Source organism: Spea bombifrons, chromosome 4, assembly GCF_027358695.1.
Source record: "Spea bombifrons isolate aSpeBom1 chromosome 4, aSpeBom1.2.pri, whole genome shotgun sequence".
NCBI lineage: Eukaryota > Metazoa > Chordata > Amphibia > Anura > Pelobatidae > Spea > Spea bombifrons.
In genome coordinates this window covers 35,991,594-36,012,495 of record NC_071090.1, presented here as the reverse complement: position 1 = coordinate 36,012,495, position 20,902 = coordinate 35,991,594, and the positions used below count along the sequence as shown (strand labels likewise).

General features: G+C 41.2%; 1 protein-coding gene across 2 annotated transcripts; it reads right to left on the bottom strand.

Annotated features, from left to right (window-relative positions):
* Nucleotides 1-3,802: 3,802 nt before the first annotated feature.
* Nucleotides 3,803-15,948, bottom strand: LOC128490138 (lateral signaling target protein 2 homolog). 2 transcript variants are annotated; one of them, XM_053461882.1, is made up of 13 exons: nt 15,821-15,948; nt 11,866-12,006; nt 11,444-11,581; nt 11,163-11,365; nt 10,721-10,810; nt 10,455-10,544; nt 10,051-10,152; nt 9,142-9,534; nt 5,909-5,988; nt 5,733-5,831; nt 4,538-4,618; nt 4,127-4,230; nt 3,803-4,026 (listed from the first exon to the last, which is right to left on the bottom strand). In XM_053461882.1, exons 1-13 carry the CDS (start codon nt 15,860-15,862, stop codon nt 3,883-3,885), a joined length of 1,707 nt encoding a protein of 568 aa, XP_053317857.1. In that variant the 5' UTR covers nt 15,863-15,948; the 3' UTR covers nt 3,803-3,882. The 2 variants fall into 2 exon arrangements, with proteins under 2 accessions (XP_053317857.1, XP_053317858.1); XM_053461883.1 differs by lacking the exon at nt 5,733-5,831.
* Between the last annotated feature and the right edge of the window lie 4,954 nt (nt 15,949-20,902).

Below are 20,902 nucleotides of genomic sequence, written 5' to 3'. Positions count from 1 at the left end.
TTGTTGGCTTTATGTTGTCTTTATCAGGGATGGCTGATCTGCACTGTTGATGGGGCATTAGGCTGGGATTCCCCAGGGCTGGATGATGCCAGTTCTCTTCTATATCCTTATGTTTCTTATTTTTTTTGGTTGCACTGACTTTGTTCAGTTTTGTGTAACATTTATTATATTCCCATAACAATAACGTTTTCCTAATGGAAACAAAGCCCAGCATCTCACATCTTTACCATAACCAAGATCTTGCCGTTATTAATGTTCTTGCATGTTTACAGATCCATGGAGAAATGGTAACCAGAATAGCACTATATAATCAAGGTGGCATCTTTCCAAAGAGGCACAATTATACCGTACTTTATTCCCACAAGTCAATGCTAACTTTTATAGCATCTACAACTATCTTGGAAAGCTAATTTGTGTATGTAAAGCTGTTACAAACATGAGGTCTCTAATGGAGTAGCTATTTACAACAAAGTTACTTATAGTTGGTAACTGTTCATTTAGTTAGAATTGATCTTTGAGTAATATATCTCTGATTCTAATTATTTTGGAGGAAAATCAGTACACAAACTTTTCACATCTCAATTCAACATACCTTCTGTCTTTGTTTAAATAAATGTTTTCTATGTATAAGCTCATTTTGCAGAGCTCCATATGCTACCGGTGCTATATCACTAAAAGATAACAATCCAACAGCACCCAACCCGTCATTAACATGGCAGCTTGCTAGGCAGGCTGGTTACTGGGGGAAGCAAACCAGCCATGCAGATCCTTTCTCCAATGATCCAATACAATGGCGAACTGCCATATAAACACCTTTGGGGATGCCAGCTTAATAATTATACAGCAGGTTATTTTTTTAGATATTTGCTATATTAAGCTGCCTGCTCTATTATCTCTACCACAATAAGAGCCTTTGTACTTTAGTACTTACACATAACTAGGCGAGATTTCTCACATGGGGAGCTCAGAGACAGCTCCAGTGGGCTGCATCAAATATGAAGCAATACCCATCGCTGGGAACACTCATGGCTTCCTAGATGATGATTTTTTTTTTAAACTGTTTTTTCAAGATGTACCATACGGTCAGAAATAATTTAAAGCCCACTTTTTATGATGGCATGGTACTTTCTGAAGGGAGGACAGGTTTAAAACTAGCAATATGCAACAGAAAACAGTCAGGCCCTGACCGGCCATCTGGCGCACACAGCAAATGCTCCAGTGGCCGATTGGGTGCTACCGTGTGCCAGCTAGATACACCCAGCCACATGCTGTGTGAGCATAAATGTAATTTGCAGCCTCTCATCCTCAGCCACTGGCCACACTTTTGTCATTGGTGACCGCCAGCCTTAAAGGGCCAGGGCCACCTCTTCGTCTCCAGTCCAGCCCTCTAAACAGTAACATGAACACACACAAAACACATTGGCTAAGGAGAAGTTAGGTTGCGAGAGCAGAAGCTTACAGCCTGTTAGGTGTTATGGGGCAATTCAACTGAAACCGAGGGACTGCTTGGACGAGGATGATTTAAATTGTAGCAAGAGTGACATTTACCTTTCCTAGGGGCCCCTTTCTGCATTGCAGTCCTAACCGCTGAAAGCCTGGATATGACATGTGGCGCTTTGTACTGCATACTATAGAGGCTTTGCTTGTTAGGCACAGTACTTGTGTAAATAGGCCAACTGGGCAAATCAGAGACCTCCCTTGTAACCCATTGGCACTCAGCTGTGCGGTGGCACACTGGGCATCTGGATCACCAATTCAGATGATCTTCAGCCCTAGTTAGCCCAGGCCGGAATCCGTCTCTGGGTGGCAAAGGTCAATGTGAAGAGGTCAGCATCATGGAGATCCGGAACAAGAGGAGAAGAGATGGTTTCTTATTCGGGACCAAATATAATAAATTAAAAATAAAAGTAGTGACTTAGTAACTTAAATGCCACAGTAACAAAAAGGTAAATAAGCAAACCAAGTATTAAAAGATTTGCTTCTACTCCAGCGTCTATACACATCAGCAGATAATTTACGGCTGCACTAAAATAAACATAAGGCAATGGCGCTGCTGTGTAACCAGCATCCAGCCACACATTCAGTGCAGTAAGTTCCTGTTTGTTTAGCTTGCACCTGTCAATTTAATGACACCTTTTTGAATTTTACGATGTGGGTTTATGTATAGAGCTGCCTCAGTTGTTAGGGATCGTGCTGATCCCCATGTACCAGCATCATATCAGAGACAGTCTGCGGGCTGAAGCAGCTGAAAAATGACAATTTGGAGATACATAAAGCAACCTCTGCCTACTTTACACTGGCTGTGCAATCCCAGTATGTGCAGAATACAACCATGGCTTCCATTGTGAAATAACAATCACAAGCTCACTTTAAAAATGCATCACATTTTATTGCACAAATAGTTAAAAAATGTTTATATATAGTTCTCCCCGCAATTAAATTCATTTGCCTTGTCTTTATATACAGTACATTACGAATACAGAACACTTGCACTCACAGACATACATATTCACACCCCTATGAAAGCCAGTTCCCTACAGCGTTAAAAATAATGGCATTGTAAAACTCCTGTATTCAGGGCTGGAAGTTCCCCATCACTCTACTGTTTCTGGTACGGATAGCTTAGCAAGATTGTATTCAGATCTCTATGAATGTTTTATTCTGATCTCCTAAATTCTACATACATTGTCCAGCAATGCGGTTTACAAAAAGTATACACAACATTGTTAGCTGGAAAATAAAAGCAACTGCATTGCCCTGTTTAATTTAAATCGTCACATGAATTCAGATCCTGCATAATTCATATGTAGTAAAGCCAGGTACTTTACAGAAAGTCTAGTAAATCAAACCAACATTTCTGGCAATACTGAGGTCTCTCCATCAAAGACTGAACATTATAACGTTCTGGAGTCACCATAAACGAAGGGCAAACCCCAAAGAGGTTGTCCTGCAAAAGCGTGTGTTGGGTGTTTTTAATGTATGGCAAGGAGTGTCTTAGGAAATCTCACACATTGCCAATGCATTTTACAACCCTGCCCTTCTTGCAGGACAGGGGTTGCCCTTCATAATGCAAAAGTTGAGCTTGTAAACTGCATATTTCGCGAGTGTGGTACATTTAGTTCCATCCACCACACATGTAGAAGATAGAACCTAGCTAAAATAATGCTACATCAGCTACCTCTGTTCCATTCTATGTTTAATTAACTTCCTATTTGGTTCGACATCTGGCTAAAGAATATAATTAGTCAAAAGAGTTCACTTATACCCATACTAAGGATGTAAAGAGATTCATCTTATGAAATTAAAGGTTTCACTCTATTAATGGCATTCGAGAAGATTTGACATTTTGTTCCGTCTCCCTCTTACATTAGAGAGAAGAAAAAATAAAAAAGCACAGCCAGATAATGCTGAGGACTTCTACGTAGAATCCCTCCCAACAGCACCAACGGATCATGTAAACTATAAAACAGTATCAAAAACCAGTTGCAGATGTAGTTACAGTCCTCAGTATGTGATATGATAGGATCTGTTTAAAATAGCAGCTGATAATGAACATTAGAAAAGGCCAGACAGGTTGCAGGTTTTGTTAAAGTCAGAATTCCAACAGTAACCAAAGAGGGGGTACATAGATATAAAACTATTAAAAGAAAAAATAATCGAGTTTCCAAAATATATAAAACGTCTAATGCAAGAAAGCAGCATACGGAGGGCATCACCTTATAACAAAAAGGTGGGCATTTTAAAAAAAGACACTTGATAAAAAATAAAAATATAAATTAGTCAGTATTTCCATTGGCAACATGTGAAACGTGTAGAGCAGCCAAAGGAGTCTTTGGATTATCTGAAATGTCTGTAAAAACCACTGCCTGCACCATGGTCATATCACTCCTGTCCTTGTGATCTCCCCTCCGCACGCCTGGCCTGCAGGTTGCAGTGCACATGGAAGCAGTGAGAGCATACCCGAACAGGGGTCTTGGGCAGGCGAGGCAGAGACGTTGTATATGCCGAGCAACGCGAACAAAATATCTGCAGGAGGAGGAAAAGGAAATACAAAATGATGTTAATGGTGTACCCCGTGCCAACTCACCCAAACCAAGAGAACAGAACTAGAGAGACATGCACTTACCTTGCCACAGCTACGACAGTGATGCCTCCGGCGCAACAGCGTGAAGGGGGCACAACAACAGGAACACTGGTTACAGGCGCTATCTGGGACCCATTCTGGAGATGCTACAGTAAAAGTCAACATCAAATAGAAGAAGAGAAATTAGAATGAACATAGTGGGTTTATTTACAGATCTGGGGATGTGATGTAATAATAAAAAAAAAAAAAAAAAAAGCTAATGGGCAACCGTGTATTATCCTGCACATACACAAGATCACGGTAAAGAAACATTAGCAAACGCGACTGTGCGCTCGTACAGGCCAACTCCAGAGATGTAACAATGATATAGTCTGTTTACTATATGTAGGCAAACATTAGGTTATTGGCACAGGGTGAACAAAGTGCAAATGTCAAAGTTTGAACTTAACATACCCGGATTAACTCCTCTGGTGCTTTGTTCCCGATTCTGACATAGGGCACAGCCAGGTAGACGCAACCCATCCTCTGCAGTTCCTTAAAAATAATATTTAAATATACATTTTATGCCCAGGGGCTTTACAAATACCAGGAGCCAGGTAGCCATGGCTTGATTTTTTAGAACAGACCCTTAGATATTTTGTGCCAGTTTAAATTGATCTCTGTGGGTGTACATCTTTCAGTCTCCTAAATAAAAATTCAAGCCTGTTCCCGGATATGTCAATTTAGCTCCCAACGTGTACACAAATGTGTGCAGCCCCGATATACACATTCACACACACACAAAAGTGTTTGAGGAAAACTGTCCCACTGCCTTCATGTGTTGAGGCACAAGAAAACTGCACGTCCTAAGTGTACAGTGAGAGCCATCACATTCTATGTAAATCAATATAACTATTAAGGTTGGGGATTGACTATCTATTCTATCAATTAAGGAATCTTGTAGAAACTATTGAAAAGGAGTGGAGCTGGGGAGAAAAAGAAAAAAACCTGCACATTTGTGGAAGCATGTACTAGAACCGGCAAGGAGAAAGATGCTGCCGCTATGTGTACACACAAGCATGGTCTCTGCAGATTACATCTAGTCATCACTACATCAGTCATGCTGGACATCACACCAAACACCCAATGTACCCGATTGTCTGGAGTTAGCATATCACTAGACAAGAAGCCGCAACTCAGATTGTCAACTCTACATTTGTAAACCCACAGAGGTGATGCTCCAGCCCAGAGGACAATGCTGTTATACATGACTGATTAGCGTGGTTAGATGACTGGTTAGCGTGGTGTCTGGGTGCAGAATTTCTCCGCAGTTTCCACTTACATGATGCCACTGGGTGCCTCTTTTACCGGGCAGAAGGGTGCCGAGCACCAGCCTCAGGTTGCCCTTCTTGCAGAAGAAGCAGACTGGGGTCAGGTATTCAGAATGTATAGTAAAGTGCATTATGAAACTGCTCAAACATGCAAATGTTTGGTTGATTCAATACACGTCTTAAACCTTCATTATCCGGCACCTATCCAGACGCTTCAGAATGCAGAAACAATTGGTTGATGCAGCATTCACTAATCCTCTATCACGGCTGTAGCTATTTAGAAAGTGGCGACAACGTGCCCTGCGCCGATTATAATGTTAAGCAATGTAGAAACTCACTTTCTTGATGGCCCTGATTGGAGCTGACTGCTTCAAACACAGTCTTCAGGATAACACGCAGGTCACTCGCAAAGTTGGTCTGTAGCTGGTCAGCAACACCTGCATGGCAGATTATCAGAATTAGATCAGAGCAAGTCCTAAGCACGCCAATTCAAAAGAAAGGGAGTTTGGCTTACCCGAGATGCACACAAATAGACGATGCAGCATGTCTCTGTTACTGCGATAACGCGTGCGCACCGTCTGGAATCCCACTTTCCTAGATTGCAGAAAAGTTAACATCTAAATTCTTATCAGTGTCCTCAATGCTGCACTTACAACAATTACAATGAAAAACTGTTTAGACATTTAGATATCGGATGCAATGTGTACTCTTAATCAGTTAATGTCATTAAGTCCAGATCGGGATGATGGCATCTATCTTCATTTAAGTTTACAAAGAAAAGGACAAATTCCATCCACCATTGAACGCACACTGGAATGCCACCATGAAAGTTACCTGCCAGTTTCCATGACAACCAAAATAAAAATGTCAGTTATAGCTAGCCAAATTAACAGATTATCACCGTATCTGTCCAGGTGAATCAAGATTAAAAATAAATAAAAACCTCTGTGAGCTGCATTCACCCAGCACTTGGCAATGTCAGAAAAATCGAACAGGCCTTGCCCCCCAAGAGATAACACGTTCAACACTGACACCACTAGAATATATCATTAAGCACTTCAAACACCAGAGACCCCGTTTATAAACAGTCTCCAAGAACTTTGTCAGAAGCAGACCACCATCTATATATGAACCTCCCACACGCACTATAATTTGCATCAAGTGCTACTTGCTATACATTTCTGCTCAATCTACTCCCCAAAATGTGTCACAGGGCAGTATAAACTGATGAATGACCATCTGCAAGCAAATTAATAAAGGTATACCTTATAAAAGGGTAAGAAACACAGAAACAAAGCAATACCTACATAAGACACGTCATACCCAACCCAGATATGCCTACACCAGTTGGTCTGTAAAACATGGACAAAGTGTGGGCCAGAACATTAAAATCTTAAGGCTCAAAATGCATTGTTTTCAATGGGTTTAGGGACCGCCCATTGTCTTAAGGGGTTAACCCCTTAAGGACCGGGCTCATTTTTCGTTTTCTACCCTGTGGGACCGAGGCTGTTTTGACACTTTTGTGGTGCTTGTGTTCAGGTGTAATTTTCTCCTCACCCATTTAGTGTACCCACATAAGTTATATATTGTTTTTTTCAGGACAAGATGGGCTTTCTTCAGATACCATTATTTTGATCGTATCATCTTATTTACTATAAAAAAAATAAAAAAAACATGGTGAAAAATTGAAAAAAAAGACATTTTATGACTTTTATTTGAAAAATATTTTACTCACCTAAAAAAGCAAGTAAAAAAACTAGCTAAATAGATTCTACTACTTGTCCTGAGTTTCGAGATACCCAATGTTTTTATGTTTTTTTGCTGTTTTTTGTACGTTATAGGGCAATAAGTACAAGCAGCGTTTTATGATTTCCAAATCTTTTTTAACAAATCTGGTCAGTCTGCCTCCATCTCCTCTTTGGAACATCTTTGAAGCTGGTTAACTCAATTTAACCCATTCAAACCATATATTTTTGAAAACTAGACACCCCAGGGTATTCCAAATGCTGTAATTTTAACCCTTTCCATGCACCAATTATACAACTACACTTTGTCAAACTTTGTAATAGTAATTTTTTTTATTTTTTTTCCCACACAAATTGTACTTTAGTTATAGATATACAGGTTCTGGTATATGCCACTGTCTAACAACACCCCAATGTGTGTTCAGGAACATCTCCTGAGTACAGCGATACCCCACATGCATGGGTTTGTCAGATTGTTTGGCTGGTAAAAGGCTACTTTTGGGGCATGCGTAATTCAGGTGGTCATTTGGTCATTCTGCCTCCATCTCCTCTTTGGAATATCTTTGAAGCCGGTTAACTAAATTTAACCCATTCAAACCATATATTTTGGAAAACTAGACACCCCAGGGTATTCCGAATGCTGTTATTTTAACCCTTTCCATGCACCAATTATAGAACTACACTTTGTCAAACTTTGTAATAGTAATTTTTTTCACACAAATTGTACTTTAGTTATAGATATACAGGTTCTGGTATATGTCACTGTCAAACAACCCCCCAATATGTGTTCAGGAACATCTCCTGAGTGCAGTGATACCCGACATGCATGGGTTTGTCGGGTTGTTTCAGATTTAAAATGCCACATTTGGGAAGTGCGCTTTTTTTCTCCATTTTGGTCAGTCTGTACCTATGCCCTATCTGTGAGCTAGGCCACTCCAATTTACCCCATCAGCCATTTTTTTTATATATTAGACACCCCTTGGGTATTTGAAGTGCTTTTATTTTAACTCTTTGAGATTTTTGAGAAATTTTAGCACTTGCTCAAAATAATAAACTTTATTTTTTTATTTTTTTTTATTTTTTTAATACTTTTTTTATATTTTTTTTTACACATTTTGCTGGTACTGGATGGTTCATCTAGTGACATCACTGCATAATTATTTTTAAATGTTAGCACATTTTTTTTTTTTTTTCCATTTTTTTTTTTTTGAATATTTTACTAATCACATAGTGATTAGAAAGCTGGGCTCCATTGACTTGCATGGTTGAATGCAGTACCTGTATTCAACCAGCAAGTGGAGCCAGTTCTCTAGAGGGTCTGGAGACCCTCTAGCGAACTTTTTCGTCTCTCTTGTTTTATTTCCCGGGCCGCCGCCATCTTACTTGATGGCGAAGATCACCGGCAGCTGCGGCTGTGACCGCTCTCCGGAGCGGTCACAGCCCACCTAAAGGTAAGTGTTTGGTGTCGCTGGATGCCTCCTGATCGAGGCATTCCAGCGACACCATTTAAGTTTAGGAGGCGATCGTTGATCGCCTCCTAAACGCTTTTAAAACGGGCGTCCGCCGCCATACAATGTATGGCGGCTGTTGACGCCCCGGGGAGGGGCCAGACATGGCCCCCGATGCCGATCTCGGCCTTGCTGAATGCCTCGACATCGAGGCATTGCAGCAAGGCCGTTTAAGCGAAGAAAGTGATCCTTGATCACTTTCTAAGCTTATTTAACTTTTTGACGGTTCAGGACCGTCAAAGGTCATTTAGTGACCTTCTTGTCATGACGGTCCTGAACCGGCAAAGGTCGCGAAGGGGTTAAAAGGGCAGTATAAAAAACAAACACAACAAAACACACAAACTAACAAAAACACACTAGACTGAAAAACAAGAAACTTAAGATATATCAATGACAGCCTATCTGCAGGGTACCAGACAGAAATTTTCTTTCTTAGAAGGTAGTGGTCTGGTGGGTATTTACAGCCCTGTCCATGGCTACCTTACATTGCTCACCTGACATACGGCTTATGAAGTTGCTCGGTTGTCTTGCCAATAACACAATGTTCCATCACAACCTTATGATCAACCCAAGTTGTATTTTCACTTGACGAGGACACACCGGGCTGTGAGCAGCAGTTGACTGATGTAGCCGACACAGAGCGTTGATTTGGAATGTCTGCGGTAGAACTGCACTGGGGGGATTCTGTAACAGATTCACACTGTGGAGACAGCTCCACCGAGGAGGGTTCATATTCTGGCTGTTTTCCGCCTTCAGTTGGATGGCTCCATGCAATAGGATGGTCAGAAATACATGACAGGTGCACAGAGGAATCTTTAGAGGAAGCTGAACATAAAGCACGCTCCAGGGAAAACAGTTCATCCTCTGTCAGTGTTAGAAGTATTTCTCTGAAAGACAATTAAACCAGCAGTGATGTCTGATGGCACTCAGTCCATGATGATATGAGATTAATTATGCACCCAAATCCAATAAAAGTTGTAAAGTTCAGACTTTTTTTTTCAAAAGCTTGTCTGTTTCAATAGACTATAGACAAGGTGTCATCTGCTAAATTACATTCTCCCACCGATACAGCGAGCTATGGTGCTCTCCTGCATACAAACCTTAAAAAAGTAAAATCATGGTATCCTGATAATTAAATGCTTTTCTACATTGATACCTATCGGCTGGCAGCTGGGGACTGCTGCTTGACCTGGTAGCTATGTAACAGGACAGACAGTTGGCGCATATACTCAAACACACAACCCCAGCATTCACCACTGAGCCTCACAGGACCAGTCGATGGCTTAGACAGGATGGATGCTAGAGGATTGAAAGGAACACTGATGTGCTAAAGCAAAGGGATAGAGGCACGTAATAAAAATGTGGACATCACAATTTTCTTTGTTTAACATGGAGAAACTTACTTTATTTTCTTCAGTAGGGCATAAAAAGGGCTGAAGAGTTCACACATCTCTTCTGGGCGTTTCTGTAGGTTCAATGGGCCATCGGGGTAAATCAGCAAGCCACTATAACATAATTTAAATTATAAATAAAATAAATATGTGAGCTCTGTATGATATTTGTGCATTTTAATAGTCACCAGGGGAGCCAGCTGATTAGTAATTTAAAACCTGCCTTAATATAATAATAATAATAATCTGTTATATGTAGAAAATCCCAGTGTGCACAAGGTTTTGTTGTCCTTCCAATGACTATGAAGGATTGGTTTTAGCCATGGCAGAGCAATAGGACTTTGTGGTTTGCGCTTATACTATTTCCAAATGACCAGGGGCTGCTGAATACATGGACACTTAAAGCACTTCTATACCTTATAATCGCCAGACGCGGAATGGAAATCATCAGTTCTGGTTCACAGTCATCGATCATTTCTTGGGTCAGGTATCCTTTCTGTAGGGCCCTTTTATAAAAACACAATATATCTTTCAAAAACCTAAATACGAACAGGTTTTATTGCATTGCCACCTCAAACGCATTACTTTCATTAAGTAATGTTTACAACACAGTGTAAAAACATCCCTCCCTCTATTCACAATTTCCATTCTAAAGGTATTAGGAGGACCAGCCCAATCCTACCTTGAAACGGTCTCACAGAAAAGCACAGCAACCTCCTGCTGCTCATAGATTTCTTCTGGGGTCCTCACAGACACCAACAATGACATGTACCTAAATACAATGATACAAGACACTTCAGGTTTGCCACACAGGTCAAAACCAAGATGCCAAAGGCAACAGTAGAGCATTTGACTGGTGACCCACAGTGTTTCTTAAAATTCAGAAAGGAAGCACACCCTGAAAAGCATATACATTCAGATTTTGGGGTGCTGCTGATAAATATTATTTGATCAGTGTTTACGGTGTTCCTTGCTGTAAGAAGCTGCCACGTTTGCAAACCCCAAGTTAACCTTCTGTACTGTTAATAATCATGATCAAAAACAGACATTGTTTTGCCTCTTTTGGACTTATACAGTGTTGGAAAGTCTGAGAACGTCCCTATTGTGTACAAACAAAAACTGACCTAAACTCAAACTCTGCACATAAGTTGTCGTATTGAAGCAGTGCTCTTTGTGCCGACTCCGGGAATATTCCAGGATCCTCCAGACTTTGTTCCCTCAATACACGACGTAGGTCTTGTAAACTGCGCAGTAGCTCCTGTGCTAGGGGACGAAGCATTGCTCCCTCGGTTTCTTCTACTTCAATATAGGTGCCTCCAACCATGAGCTGAAGCAGTACACAGAAGGTCAAACATGTATGGAAGTTTGTTGCTCACGCTGCCAATGTAACATTTGTATATCATACCTCAGCTGCAAACAGCAGGTGAGTGGTCATATTATCAGTCACAAGGTCATCAGGGAACTTCATGTGATAATCTCTCTGCCGCCTCTGTGTGGGTACAGTTTGTTCTAACATTTGCTCTAGAAGAATTAGCATATGCTCCTGCACAAAAAAAAAAAACAAAAAAAAAAAACAAATTGCAAATCAACAGTTCCAAGAACACCAAGGTAAGAGAACAAAGGGGAGCACAGATTTCTTATCTTATACATGAGAAGAAAGGCAACACGCTGGCCCATCAAGTATTATGATCTGGAGGTGGTGGTGATAAGGGATATATCCAACAAACAAAGGCTTAGAACAAAACTTGTAGAACAGCATATGCTAGGATGTGAATGGGAGATTTCTAATTCCCTTGTAAAGTCTCGGTAATATACAATCAAAAGTACCTGTGTGTTATGCAACTGAGAAAGCAGCAACAGATAATTTTGAGCATCTTTTCGCAGGTCCAGGCATTGCAGCTCATGTACAGTGGAACTCACTTCCTCGTCTATGTAGAAGAACCTCGCCAGTAGACGTGGATCAGATTTCTGAAATTAGAAAAGCGACAACGCAAATCACAACTAAGCATACGCAGACTAGACTGTGGTGTCAACTGCTTGGCATTAAACAAAAGCCATTGTAAATAGGAGTCACAGGATTTACACAATGATTTCTTCTCATTAGGTCATGTCTTCTTTTCTGGTAGAGGGAGGATTAATGAGAGGGACAGTATTTGTCATGGAGGTTTTTCTCCACATGGCACTGACCTCTGCTACAGTACAATCCTCAGCCATGGTTATTAAAGCAGGTTTTCAAGCAGGTTTTCAAAATGGCAGAGTGCACAAAGTACAAAAGAGGTCTCCAAACCATAGGATGGAATTAAGAGCACTATTCCATTAGTTCCTACGGTGATGAGAAGAATTTCCAAGATTTTCCCCATATAATTTTAGCATGTGTAATGATCTAATAAATGTTTTGCCTTCTGTTTGATGTACAACCCAGCACAGCTGGAACGCACTTACATTATACAACAATAAAGCTAACGCTGTGTTTTCCTGGTGTGAGGTAAACAGCTTTTCCACTTCCTGTCACCCATGAACACCTCATCATGCAGGGATTGTAAAAAAACTTTTACAGTTTCTGCTGTAACAGACCAATAACTCCAGGTGACACAGAGCCCAAAGTAGACAGATTTGCAGAGGGGGGAAAAATGGATCACACCTACACACACAAAAAAAACCAAGTAAAACCAAGTTTTTTTTTGTGCCTGTTGACTAATGTAAATTTAGTAATTTAGCCATGCCAAAGCTATTATGGTATTGCTGTGTTTAAAATATTATTAATAATAACAAAAGTAAAAATACTGTTAGGGATAGGTTCCACATGGCAGACTAAACAGGCCATCTTGTCGCCGGCTGCTTTGGTTTAATCTAAAGAAACGCACCATTGAAAGATTGCCAATGGTTTCTGTTGTGCAATCAGAAAAGCACCGCGTACAGTAAACTAGCGTACCATTTCCAAAACACTGCTTCGCTTTTCTATTGTTCCAATAAAACCCCCTTTCTCCACAGATTATTTTACCTCAAGAAAGCCAAGATCCGTGGCAAAAGTTTACCAACATTATCAATTCAGATAGTCAGTTATCTATCTATCCAACAGCTGTGTGAACAATTCAACATTAACAGAAGAATACAAAATAAAAATAAGATACATGAAGGCACACTCACGTTGGAAGATAAGATAACTGCTTCCATGTTGGGAATATACCTTTGGCAAATAAGCCAAGTTGTATTAATTGAAAGTTAGAATCGTTATTAAATGCATAGTCATAAAAATAAAAGTTAGGGATCCCTTTAAGCTATAAATTAAACATTATAGCGTATTTAGATGTGACGCAGATTGCTAAGCTTGCAATATACATCAAGGTGCATGCTCTACGGAAACATGCGATTAAGGGTAATTACCCCATAGGGCAGATCTGATGGTTATGTGGCTTTAATCAAAACCTCATCTCTAATGACAACAAATAACCACTGCACAAGTGTAAATATATTTATCCACACACAAAACAATGTCCATCAAAGCAAGTATCCTACATGAATAGAAACATTTAACTTGTTCAGGCTGCCCTTAGCAAGACTTCCAGATAAGCTCCCGAGTAACAGTGCTATGTTTAAGGTCAGGCTACACACCAATGTACCTTCAGGATGTTTATGCCAACATCTGAGCACACACACACACACACACACACACACACACAAAACCGTATATACACACACACACACACACACACACACACTATTACATATATCCTACTGTTAAATAGAAAAAGTCATTTTCCAGAACCAAGATCCCGAGCCATAAATATAAATGTATAAGTATTAAACAATAAATGGACAAATACAAACATCATGTAGGATGTTGAAAGTGGGGTAATCTACACACACACACTGCACCAAGAATTGCTGGCTCTCAATGGGTTAACAGAACATAATTAATGACCCACATTTCTTTGACTTTTGCAGCGACTGACACGGCTCTTGGGCTGAGTGTTTGCACTTAAGGTGTTCGTGACTCTATGTGTCATACATTGCAGAGAATAGGAATATGCGCTGATAGCATGTACATACAGGCAAGGAACAAGCCCAATCATTTATGCCGATTTCTACTTTCAACATTGAAAGAGGAAAAAAAAAAAAAAAAAAAAACCCTTAACGCTTAACCCTGCTAGTGCTGGGAACATTTTCAAAGCATTTTTTTTATATAGGCATCCATCTAATATCTTAGGAGTACCTTTCCATAGTACGGAGTACACAACATTAGAGTGCCATAGGGAGGGTACACTTTACTTGCCCCCCTCTGTGACAATGGCAGGCTATAGTGCCAATAAAATTTAAGAGGAGGGAATAGCATAGCATTGGGGCTCTTATAAAATCACTATGCAGGGTCACAGGAGGGTAGGGTGAGTTCAGTTATATTGGAACTAAGAACAGTTGGGTTTAGCGATAATATTGTTAATAATGCAGATCTGTTATTTAATAATTTCCAGAAATAGCATATATGCATTCTCTGCTGCATTGGCAACAAAGCCATATGGCCTATCAGCTGTCTGTCCTTGCATCATATCCACAGGCCATATTTAATCAGTCTAGTACAACATGGATAAGATAGAACAAAGGTTAAATGAACTGTATTTAGTTATAAAGTGTCCTGTTTATAGTAGACAGAATAGCGCCACTGAATAACCTGTGCAAAGTAATACAGAGTTGAAACAAACTTACACAAGGTCTATATGTCACCTACCGAGAAAAAAAAGAAAGCAAATACAGTTTAAGTAAATATACCACCGTTATATACCAAAATATTATTCCAATGTTACAATGTATCCGGGACAGTTCTTCTAGTATCACAGGGGGGGGGGGGTTGAACAATCCTTCAATGTACATCCACACTTGTAAAACAAAATCATAGCCATAGAAATCTGCACTTTTACACTCACTTAATAAAGCGGTTTATGAACACAACATTTCATAAATCTCAAAAATCATTTCTCAGGAGTAAAGCGGTTAGAGACTCCAGTAGGTTTTCATTGCCTCCAGTTAATCCTCACAGATTCCCCACATATGAAATATCTCTTAAGATTTTCTCTTTGGCATCACAGCCCAGGGCTGAACGCATCATACCTGTGACATCAGCAGAGATATGCTACTCACCACCCACTTCATATCTACTGCTGGATATGAACAATGCAGTAACCATGTAACCAAACTATTGTTTTCTTTACGCTGAAAGTACTGGTTGAGCAGACGATATCTTGGTTTAAGGAAGGAGATATGAATCATCCACCTCACACAGCATCATCTCCTCCCAGGAGGGTGTCCCTCCTTCCTCTGCTACAATCGCACCGAGCCCCTGGGTACAATGAGACACCCACGGTGCAGTGTACTGGACCCTGTGCAGTGGGGAGCACGTGGTGTCCACTACAATAGCAGACAAGGGGTGTGCAAACAACACACGCCTGTAACACAGGCGAACGTAATACATACCCTTAGCTTTCTACAACAAGTCGAGCCAGTTTGTATGCTTTTAGCCTGACAAAGGAGGTTTAACTCTTTAATCCCCAGACAACTGAACTATCTGTAATAGCTACTGTCACCCGAAGTGAGGGATGCCACACACACTGCCGCTGCGGTACACGACAATGAAGCTGTCATATGTTGCCAGCGCTGGGAAGCAGTTTAAAGCCGTACGCTCATAACCCGGTACGCGGATTAAAGCTCTGTGTGTATGTGATGTAAACTCTGTAAAAGTTTCTTATGAGACGTTCACAGCGCATGCAAAGCCGCAGAAACTGCCGCTCACCTTCGGTCTGTTGAGCCACCTCCTGACCATAGATGGCAACATGGTACAAGCCCGGACTGTCCCGGTAGCCTCCGCCAGCTTTGTGTCCAGACTGCTGCCTGACTTCTGTCACTCTGAGCCACTTCCAGCCTTTACTTTGTGGTTCCCACGGCTGGCCCCGCCCACACCTGCCTATCCGGGCTCGTGACGTCTCCAGGCCACCTGAACAGGATGGGGGGCGTGGTTGCGTTCGGTGGGCGTGACCAGTTGCTTTTTACCTGAGGTGATGGAGCCTGACTCAGGCGCGCGGGGCCTCGAGCGACCGAGATTGCAACACATGGCTGGGCTGGTTATTGTTGTCATAGCAGAACTTAACCCCTTCAGTACTAAGTGGTTTTAGTACTCTATAGACTGGCATTTTTTAAATGTGGGTTTAATTAAGAGTCCCCTTTTCCGTGTTTGATGGACCCACACAAATTATACAACTTTTTTTTCCCAGACAAAAATAGGGCTTTTGTATGAAACCATAGAAACATACAAAAAGTGTAACTGTGAGTGCTTGTATGTCAAAAAACCTATACTAAATATATATATTTTTTAATTTTGCTTACAATTTCTTCTACATAGCGGGTGATGCTGATGAAAAATGATTACAGACATGCGCTGTATACACATTGGTTTATGTTCTAGAGCAGGGGTCCCCAACTTATAACCAAACGGGCCGCACGATAGGGTCCCGGAATCAGTGGCTTCAAACGCTGTCTTTTTTTTTTTCTCAACGAGAGAGGGGCCATGAGCGGTTGCTCATGAAGTTTTCAGCAACCGCTTGGCACTCCTCAGTCTCTTCCACAAGGCCTCTACTTCTGTTGCGGTGCCTGCATTTCATGCTGAGCGCCAGAATATGACGTCATAATCCGGTGCTCAGCAGTGAAGCAGCGTGCGCCGCGGCAGAGCAGGGAGACAGAGGCCTCTCACTCCAACCGTAGGACTCCTGGATGGTAAGTGAACTTCAAAAGGGGGAGAGGGGGTAGAGAAAGGGGGGTGATAGTGAGAATTTTTTTTTTTTAAATGTCCCTACTGCTGCGAAAAATGCATGAAGTACAGGTATGTCCTAAAGGTAATCTTGGCACACCTTTTGAGGGCGAACCTGTACATCTACAACTTAAGTAAGGGGCTAAACATATTGAAACATGCCTCCCTACAGTGTTCTGTAACTCTAAAAACCACAATAATATGTATAGAAACAACAGGCGTGTTTATCATTTAAATTGTGTAAATAAATTCTATTCTATATAAACCTTATATGTTGCTTACGTACAACTGGTCATAAATGTACCTAAACTGCCCCCCCAGCAATATTCCTCACCTCAGCCATTAAAACTAAAGCGTCCATCTTTTTCCATTTAATAGATTTTTGCTGTTTCCCTTTCATAATAAACAACATCTAATCAGCTAAGTCAATGACCTTGTGGTTGTATCGGTAGTTTGCATAGATGAAAGCTTGAGTCATTCAACAGCAGCAAGTTCATTGAAACTATTTGATTAGTAATATGAATTGCCTTACGGCATAGGTTGGACACTTGGAGCTTCTTTATGTTGTGGGTTTTGGGTTTGGTTTGTCCACAACTCAGGGAGCTAAACCATGGTCTGCCTTGCCCAAATCTTTATGAGCTATAGCAGAGTCTATCTCACCCACATCTCAATGAGCTAAACCAGGATCTCTCTTGCCCACATCTCAATGAGCTATAGCAGGTTCTATCTCGCCCACATCTCAATGATCTATAGCAGGTTCTATCTCACCCGCATCTCAATGATCTATAGCAGGTTCTATCTCACCCGCATCTCAATGAGCTAAACCAGGCTCTCTTGCCCACATCTCAATGAGCTATAGCAGGGTCTATATCACCCACATCTCAATGAACTATAAACCAGGATCTCTCTCGCCCACATCTCAATGAGCTATAGCAGGGTCTATATCACCCACATCTCAGTGAGCTATAGCAGGGTCTTTCTCACCCACATCTCAATGAACTGTACCTGGGTCTGTCCCAACCTACATCTCAATGAGCTATACCAAGGGTCTGTCCCAACCTACATCTCAATGAGCTATACCAAGGGTCTGTCTCACCCACATCTCAACGAGCTATACCAGGGTCTATCTCAACCACATCTCAATGAGCTGTACCTGGGTCTGGCTCTCCCACTTTTATTTAATGATGCTGTTCCACTTAGACAAAACATTGTCTCAGGTATATTAAGATTCCATCACTTGATAATGAGCGTAAAACCGAATGCTGTTTATGTTTTCAGTGCATTTAACGTGCTAAAATAGGATTGCCATATTTATAGTATAAAACACCTCAATGCTGAAACACATTGTTCTTGTACGGATGAAGGATAAAAACAACATTGATATTATTTCTTGCATGAATGAAGGAGAAAAACGTTTTGTTCCTTTGTATTGTTGTTGGCAAGCACCCAATGAGGAGGATGACTCCTACCATTCAGCAAAGAAGGAAAGACTAGCCAAATGGCCAGTATAAAAAAAAATGGCCAGGTGTTTTATGCACCTTAAGGGTGGAATGATATGCCCCATTTCCCCAAAAGCTGTAAAACCTGTACATTATAAAACATTAATAGTAAATAAGCAAATCAGCGCATGTTTTACGGTACTAAGTATTACTAAAATATCCATTAGTGCCGGAATGGGGTAATAGGAGGTTGATCTTAAATAAAAGTCTGCACCTAAATACAAAAGGGACAATTAACTCTTTATTTTATACTTTTTGACAAATTAACTAGAAATAGTTAATTTTCCCAAAACATTTCAATGCCTTCTTTACAGCAAATCTTTCAATGACTTCACAAAAGTCTATCAAGTGGAGTAGATTGGAATTTAAAATATATTGAAAAGTATAGAAAACAGGATTTTTTTAAAGGGAAGGTTTTCGCATAAGGCATGCCAGACAGCTGTCTAGGGTGCCTGAAGCATAAGGGTTGCAGGGCAGTAGTGTATTTTTCCTAGGAAGAGAGGTGTGAATTGGTGGCAGTCTGTGAAACACTTTACAAGAATCAGAATGCTCTATTGGGACCAAGATCCTTATGTCCTCTACGATGTCCCTCCTTTCTATGACTTCAGAATGTTTCCCGCATATGTGTATAAAAGCATTCTACAGCCCTAAAAGTCACAATAAGGTTTAGATAAAATAAGTAGTGTAAAAGCACAATAATTGTGTAAAAACAATGAAGGAGGGGGCACCAAAGACTATGCTTGCCTGGCTGCCATTTGGTCTAGGACTGGCCCTGTTTCTGAATCTGTGGAAATCAACAAATACAATTTTGTCTCCATGACTCACCTGCTGCTTACTCTAAATCATCATGTTTACATTGCTGTGATTTCTTCCTTTGTGGCTGTGGTCACAAGGAACTGATAGTCATCCCCCAACCTACCCCTTTCCACACTTCTGTGTTTATTTACCCTTTGTACTGTTTCTGCATAGGCCTTGTTAGGGAATATGGATAAGTCTGTGAGCAAAAGGCATACATCTGAGATCAGTACTTATCAGAGGATATTATCAATTTAACTTGACAAAAGACAGAAACCAAATAGAGTAGCCTGGTCATCAGCTCAGAGGTAGTATTTATGGCACATGTACATACACAGAAAGTTTGGCTAAGAGGAGTGACACACTTGAAGGATCTATATGGCCCTTTTTTATTTGTTTGCTCTTGTGATTTTTGCCCATGTATATATTTTTTTTTATTGAAATATTTATTCACATATACTGATGCACATTTTTGATTTACCATAACAATGCCACAGTGGAACCAGATCCCAGAAGACTGTTATGGCATGAAAAGTATGATGTCCTTTTGTGCTCCTGCATACTCTTAAAGACTTCAGTGGTTCCCAGGGGAAAGCCTAGGGTTTGTGGCACCCCCCATAAAACTGAAAAACATGCACATACTAGCATTGAAACTCGCTCTAACATCCACTAAATCTAATACTGTACACCTACTCATGTATATTCTCCCTCCTCTCCCTTGCTCCATTAACCATAGACTCACCTGTGACACCATGTTCTAACACACACTCATGCTAACACCACACACACTCACATCAAATACTAACACCATATGCTAACACATTCACACACATGCTAACACCCTACACTAACACACACTCACACACTGTACGTTTACAGAAACACTCTTTTCCGCTATCCATGCAGCGCATACGGTTCTCTGTCCCTGTCGCTCCATCTTACCTTGTGGGGAGGGCCTTTTGTTAGTGTGCCCCCAGAAGAAGAAGATTTGGGATCCAGTGAACTTAAGTACTGCAACACAGTGCAGGGAAATTCATGCACAGTACTTGAATTAAATGGCAAGATGTGATTTATCCAAGTTATCCAAACTGGATAAAATATGGTTTGCCATGTCAAGAACAGGTCTGGGGAAATTGGGTAGTGTTTTGGCAGGGGTGGATCCAGGGTGTGAGTGCGCAGCGAAATGGAGTAAAGAGGGGGTTTAAGAGGGGAGTAAGACTACGCCTCCTTTTCTAGCCTGTGGCAGTCTTGGACTAAAACCGACTCCCTCCTTAATATCAGGTGGTTCCTGGCAAACCATTCATGTGTGTTCCTGGAAAGAGTCTGTACAGAGTGGTAGGACAGGTACTGTGTCTTGGTAGAGTCCTTGAGATTGAACTCCAGGGCTCCCAACTGAGAAGTGCTCTCAGTGGAAGGCCTCCCTCTATGACCATCCATCATGTACTGGTGGGTCAGCCACAATAGTCAATGTACTTGTTGCTATAGTATCAGGGAGCTTGTAATGCTCACCACATTGGCTCACGTTAGTGAGCTTGTAGGTTAAATGAGGAGTTCACAATTCCTGTTGAACTGCCTCCTTTGCTCATTCGCAAATTTGTGGCATAGTCATACCTGGGAACTTTTGGGGTCCGGCTACCTGGAGCCCACCCTTGCAAGACGCGACCAGAACTGCCCACTGACGCTGGGGGCATTCCTGCTGTCAGCGGGCGTTCCCGCCGATGTGGGCTGGTAGTGGGGGTGTCAAGACCCCGCTCTGACAACTCTGAGGATTCGGGAT

Excerpts from the sequence above, each read along its gene's own strand:
- LOC128490138 (XM_053461882.1), bottom strand. The coding sequence starts at position 15,862 with ATGTTGCCATCTATGGTCAGGAGGTGGCTCAACAGACCGAAG. Across the intron at positions 4,231-4,537 it reads CACCAGAGGAGTTAATCCGG|CATCTCCAGAATGGGTCCCA; the intron begins GTATGTTAAGTT and ends CTTTTACTGTAG. Across the intron at positions 4,027-4,126 it reads ACTGTCGTAGCTGTGGCAAG|ATATTTTGTTCGCGTTGCTC; the intron begins GTAAGTGCATGT and ends CTCCTCCTGCAG.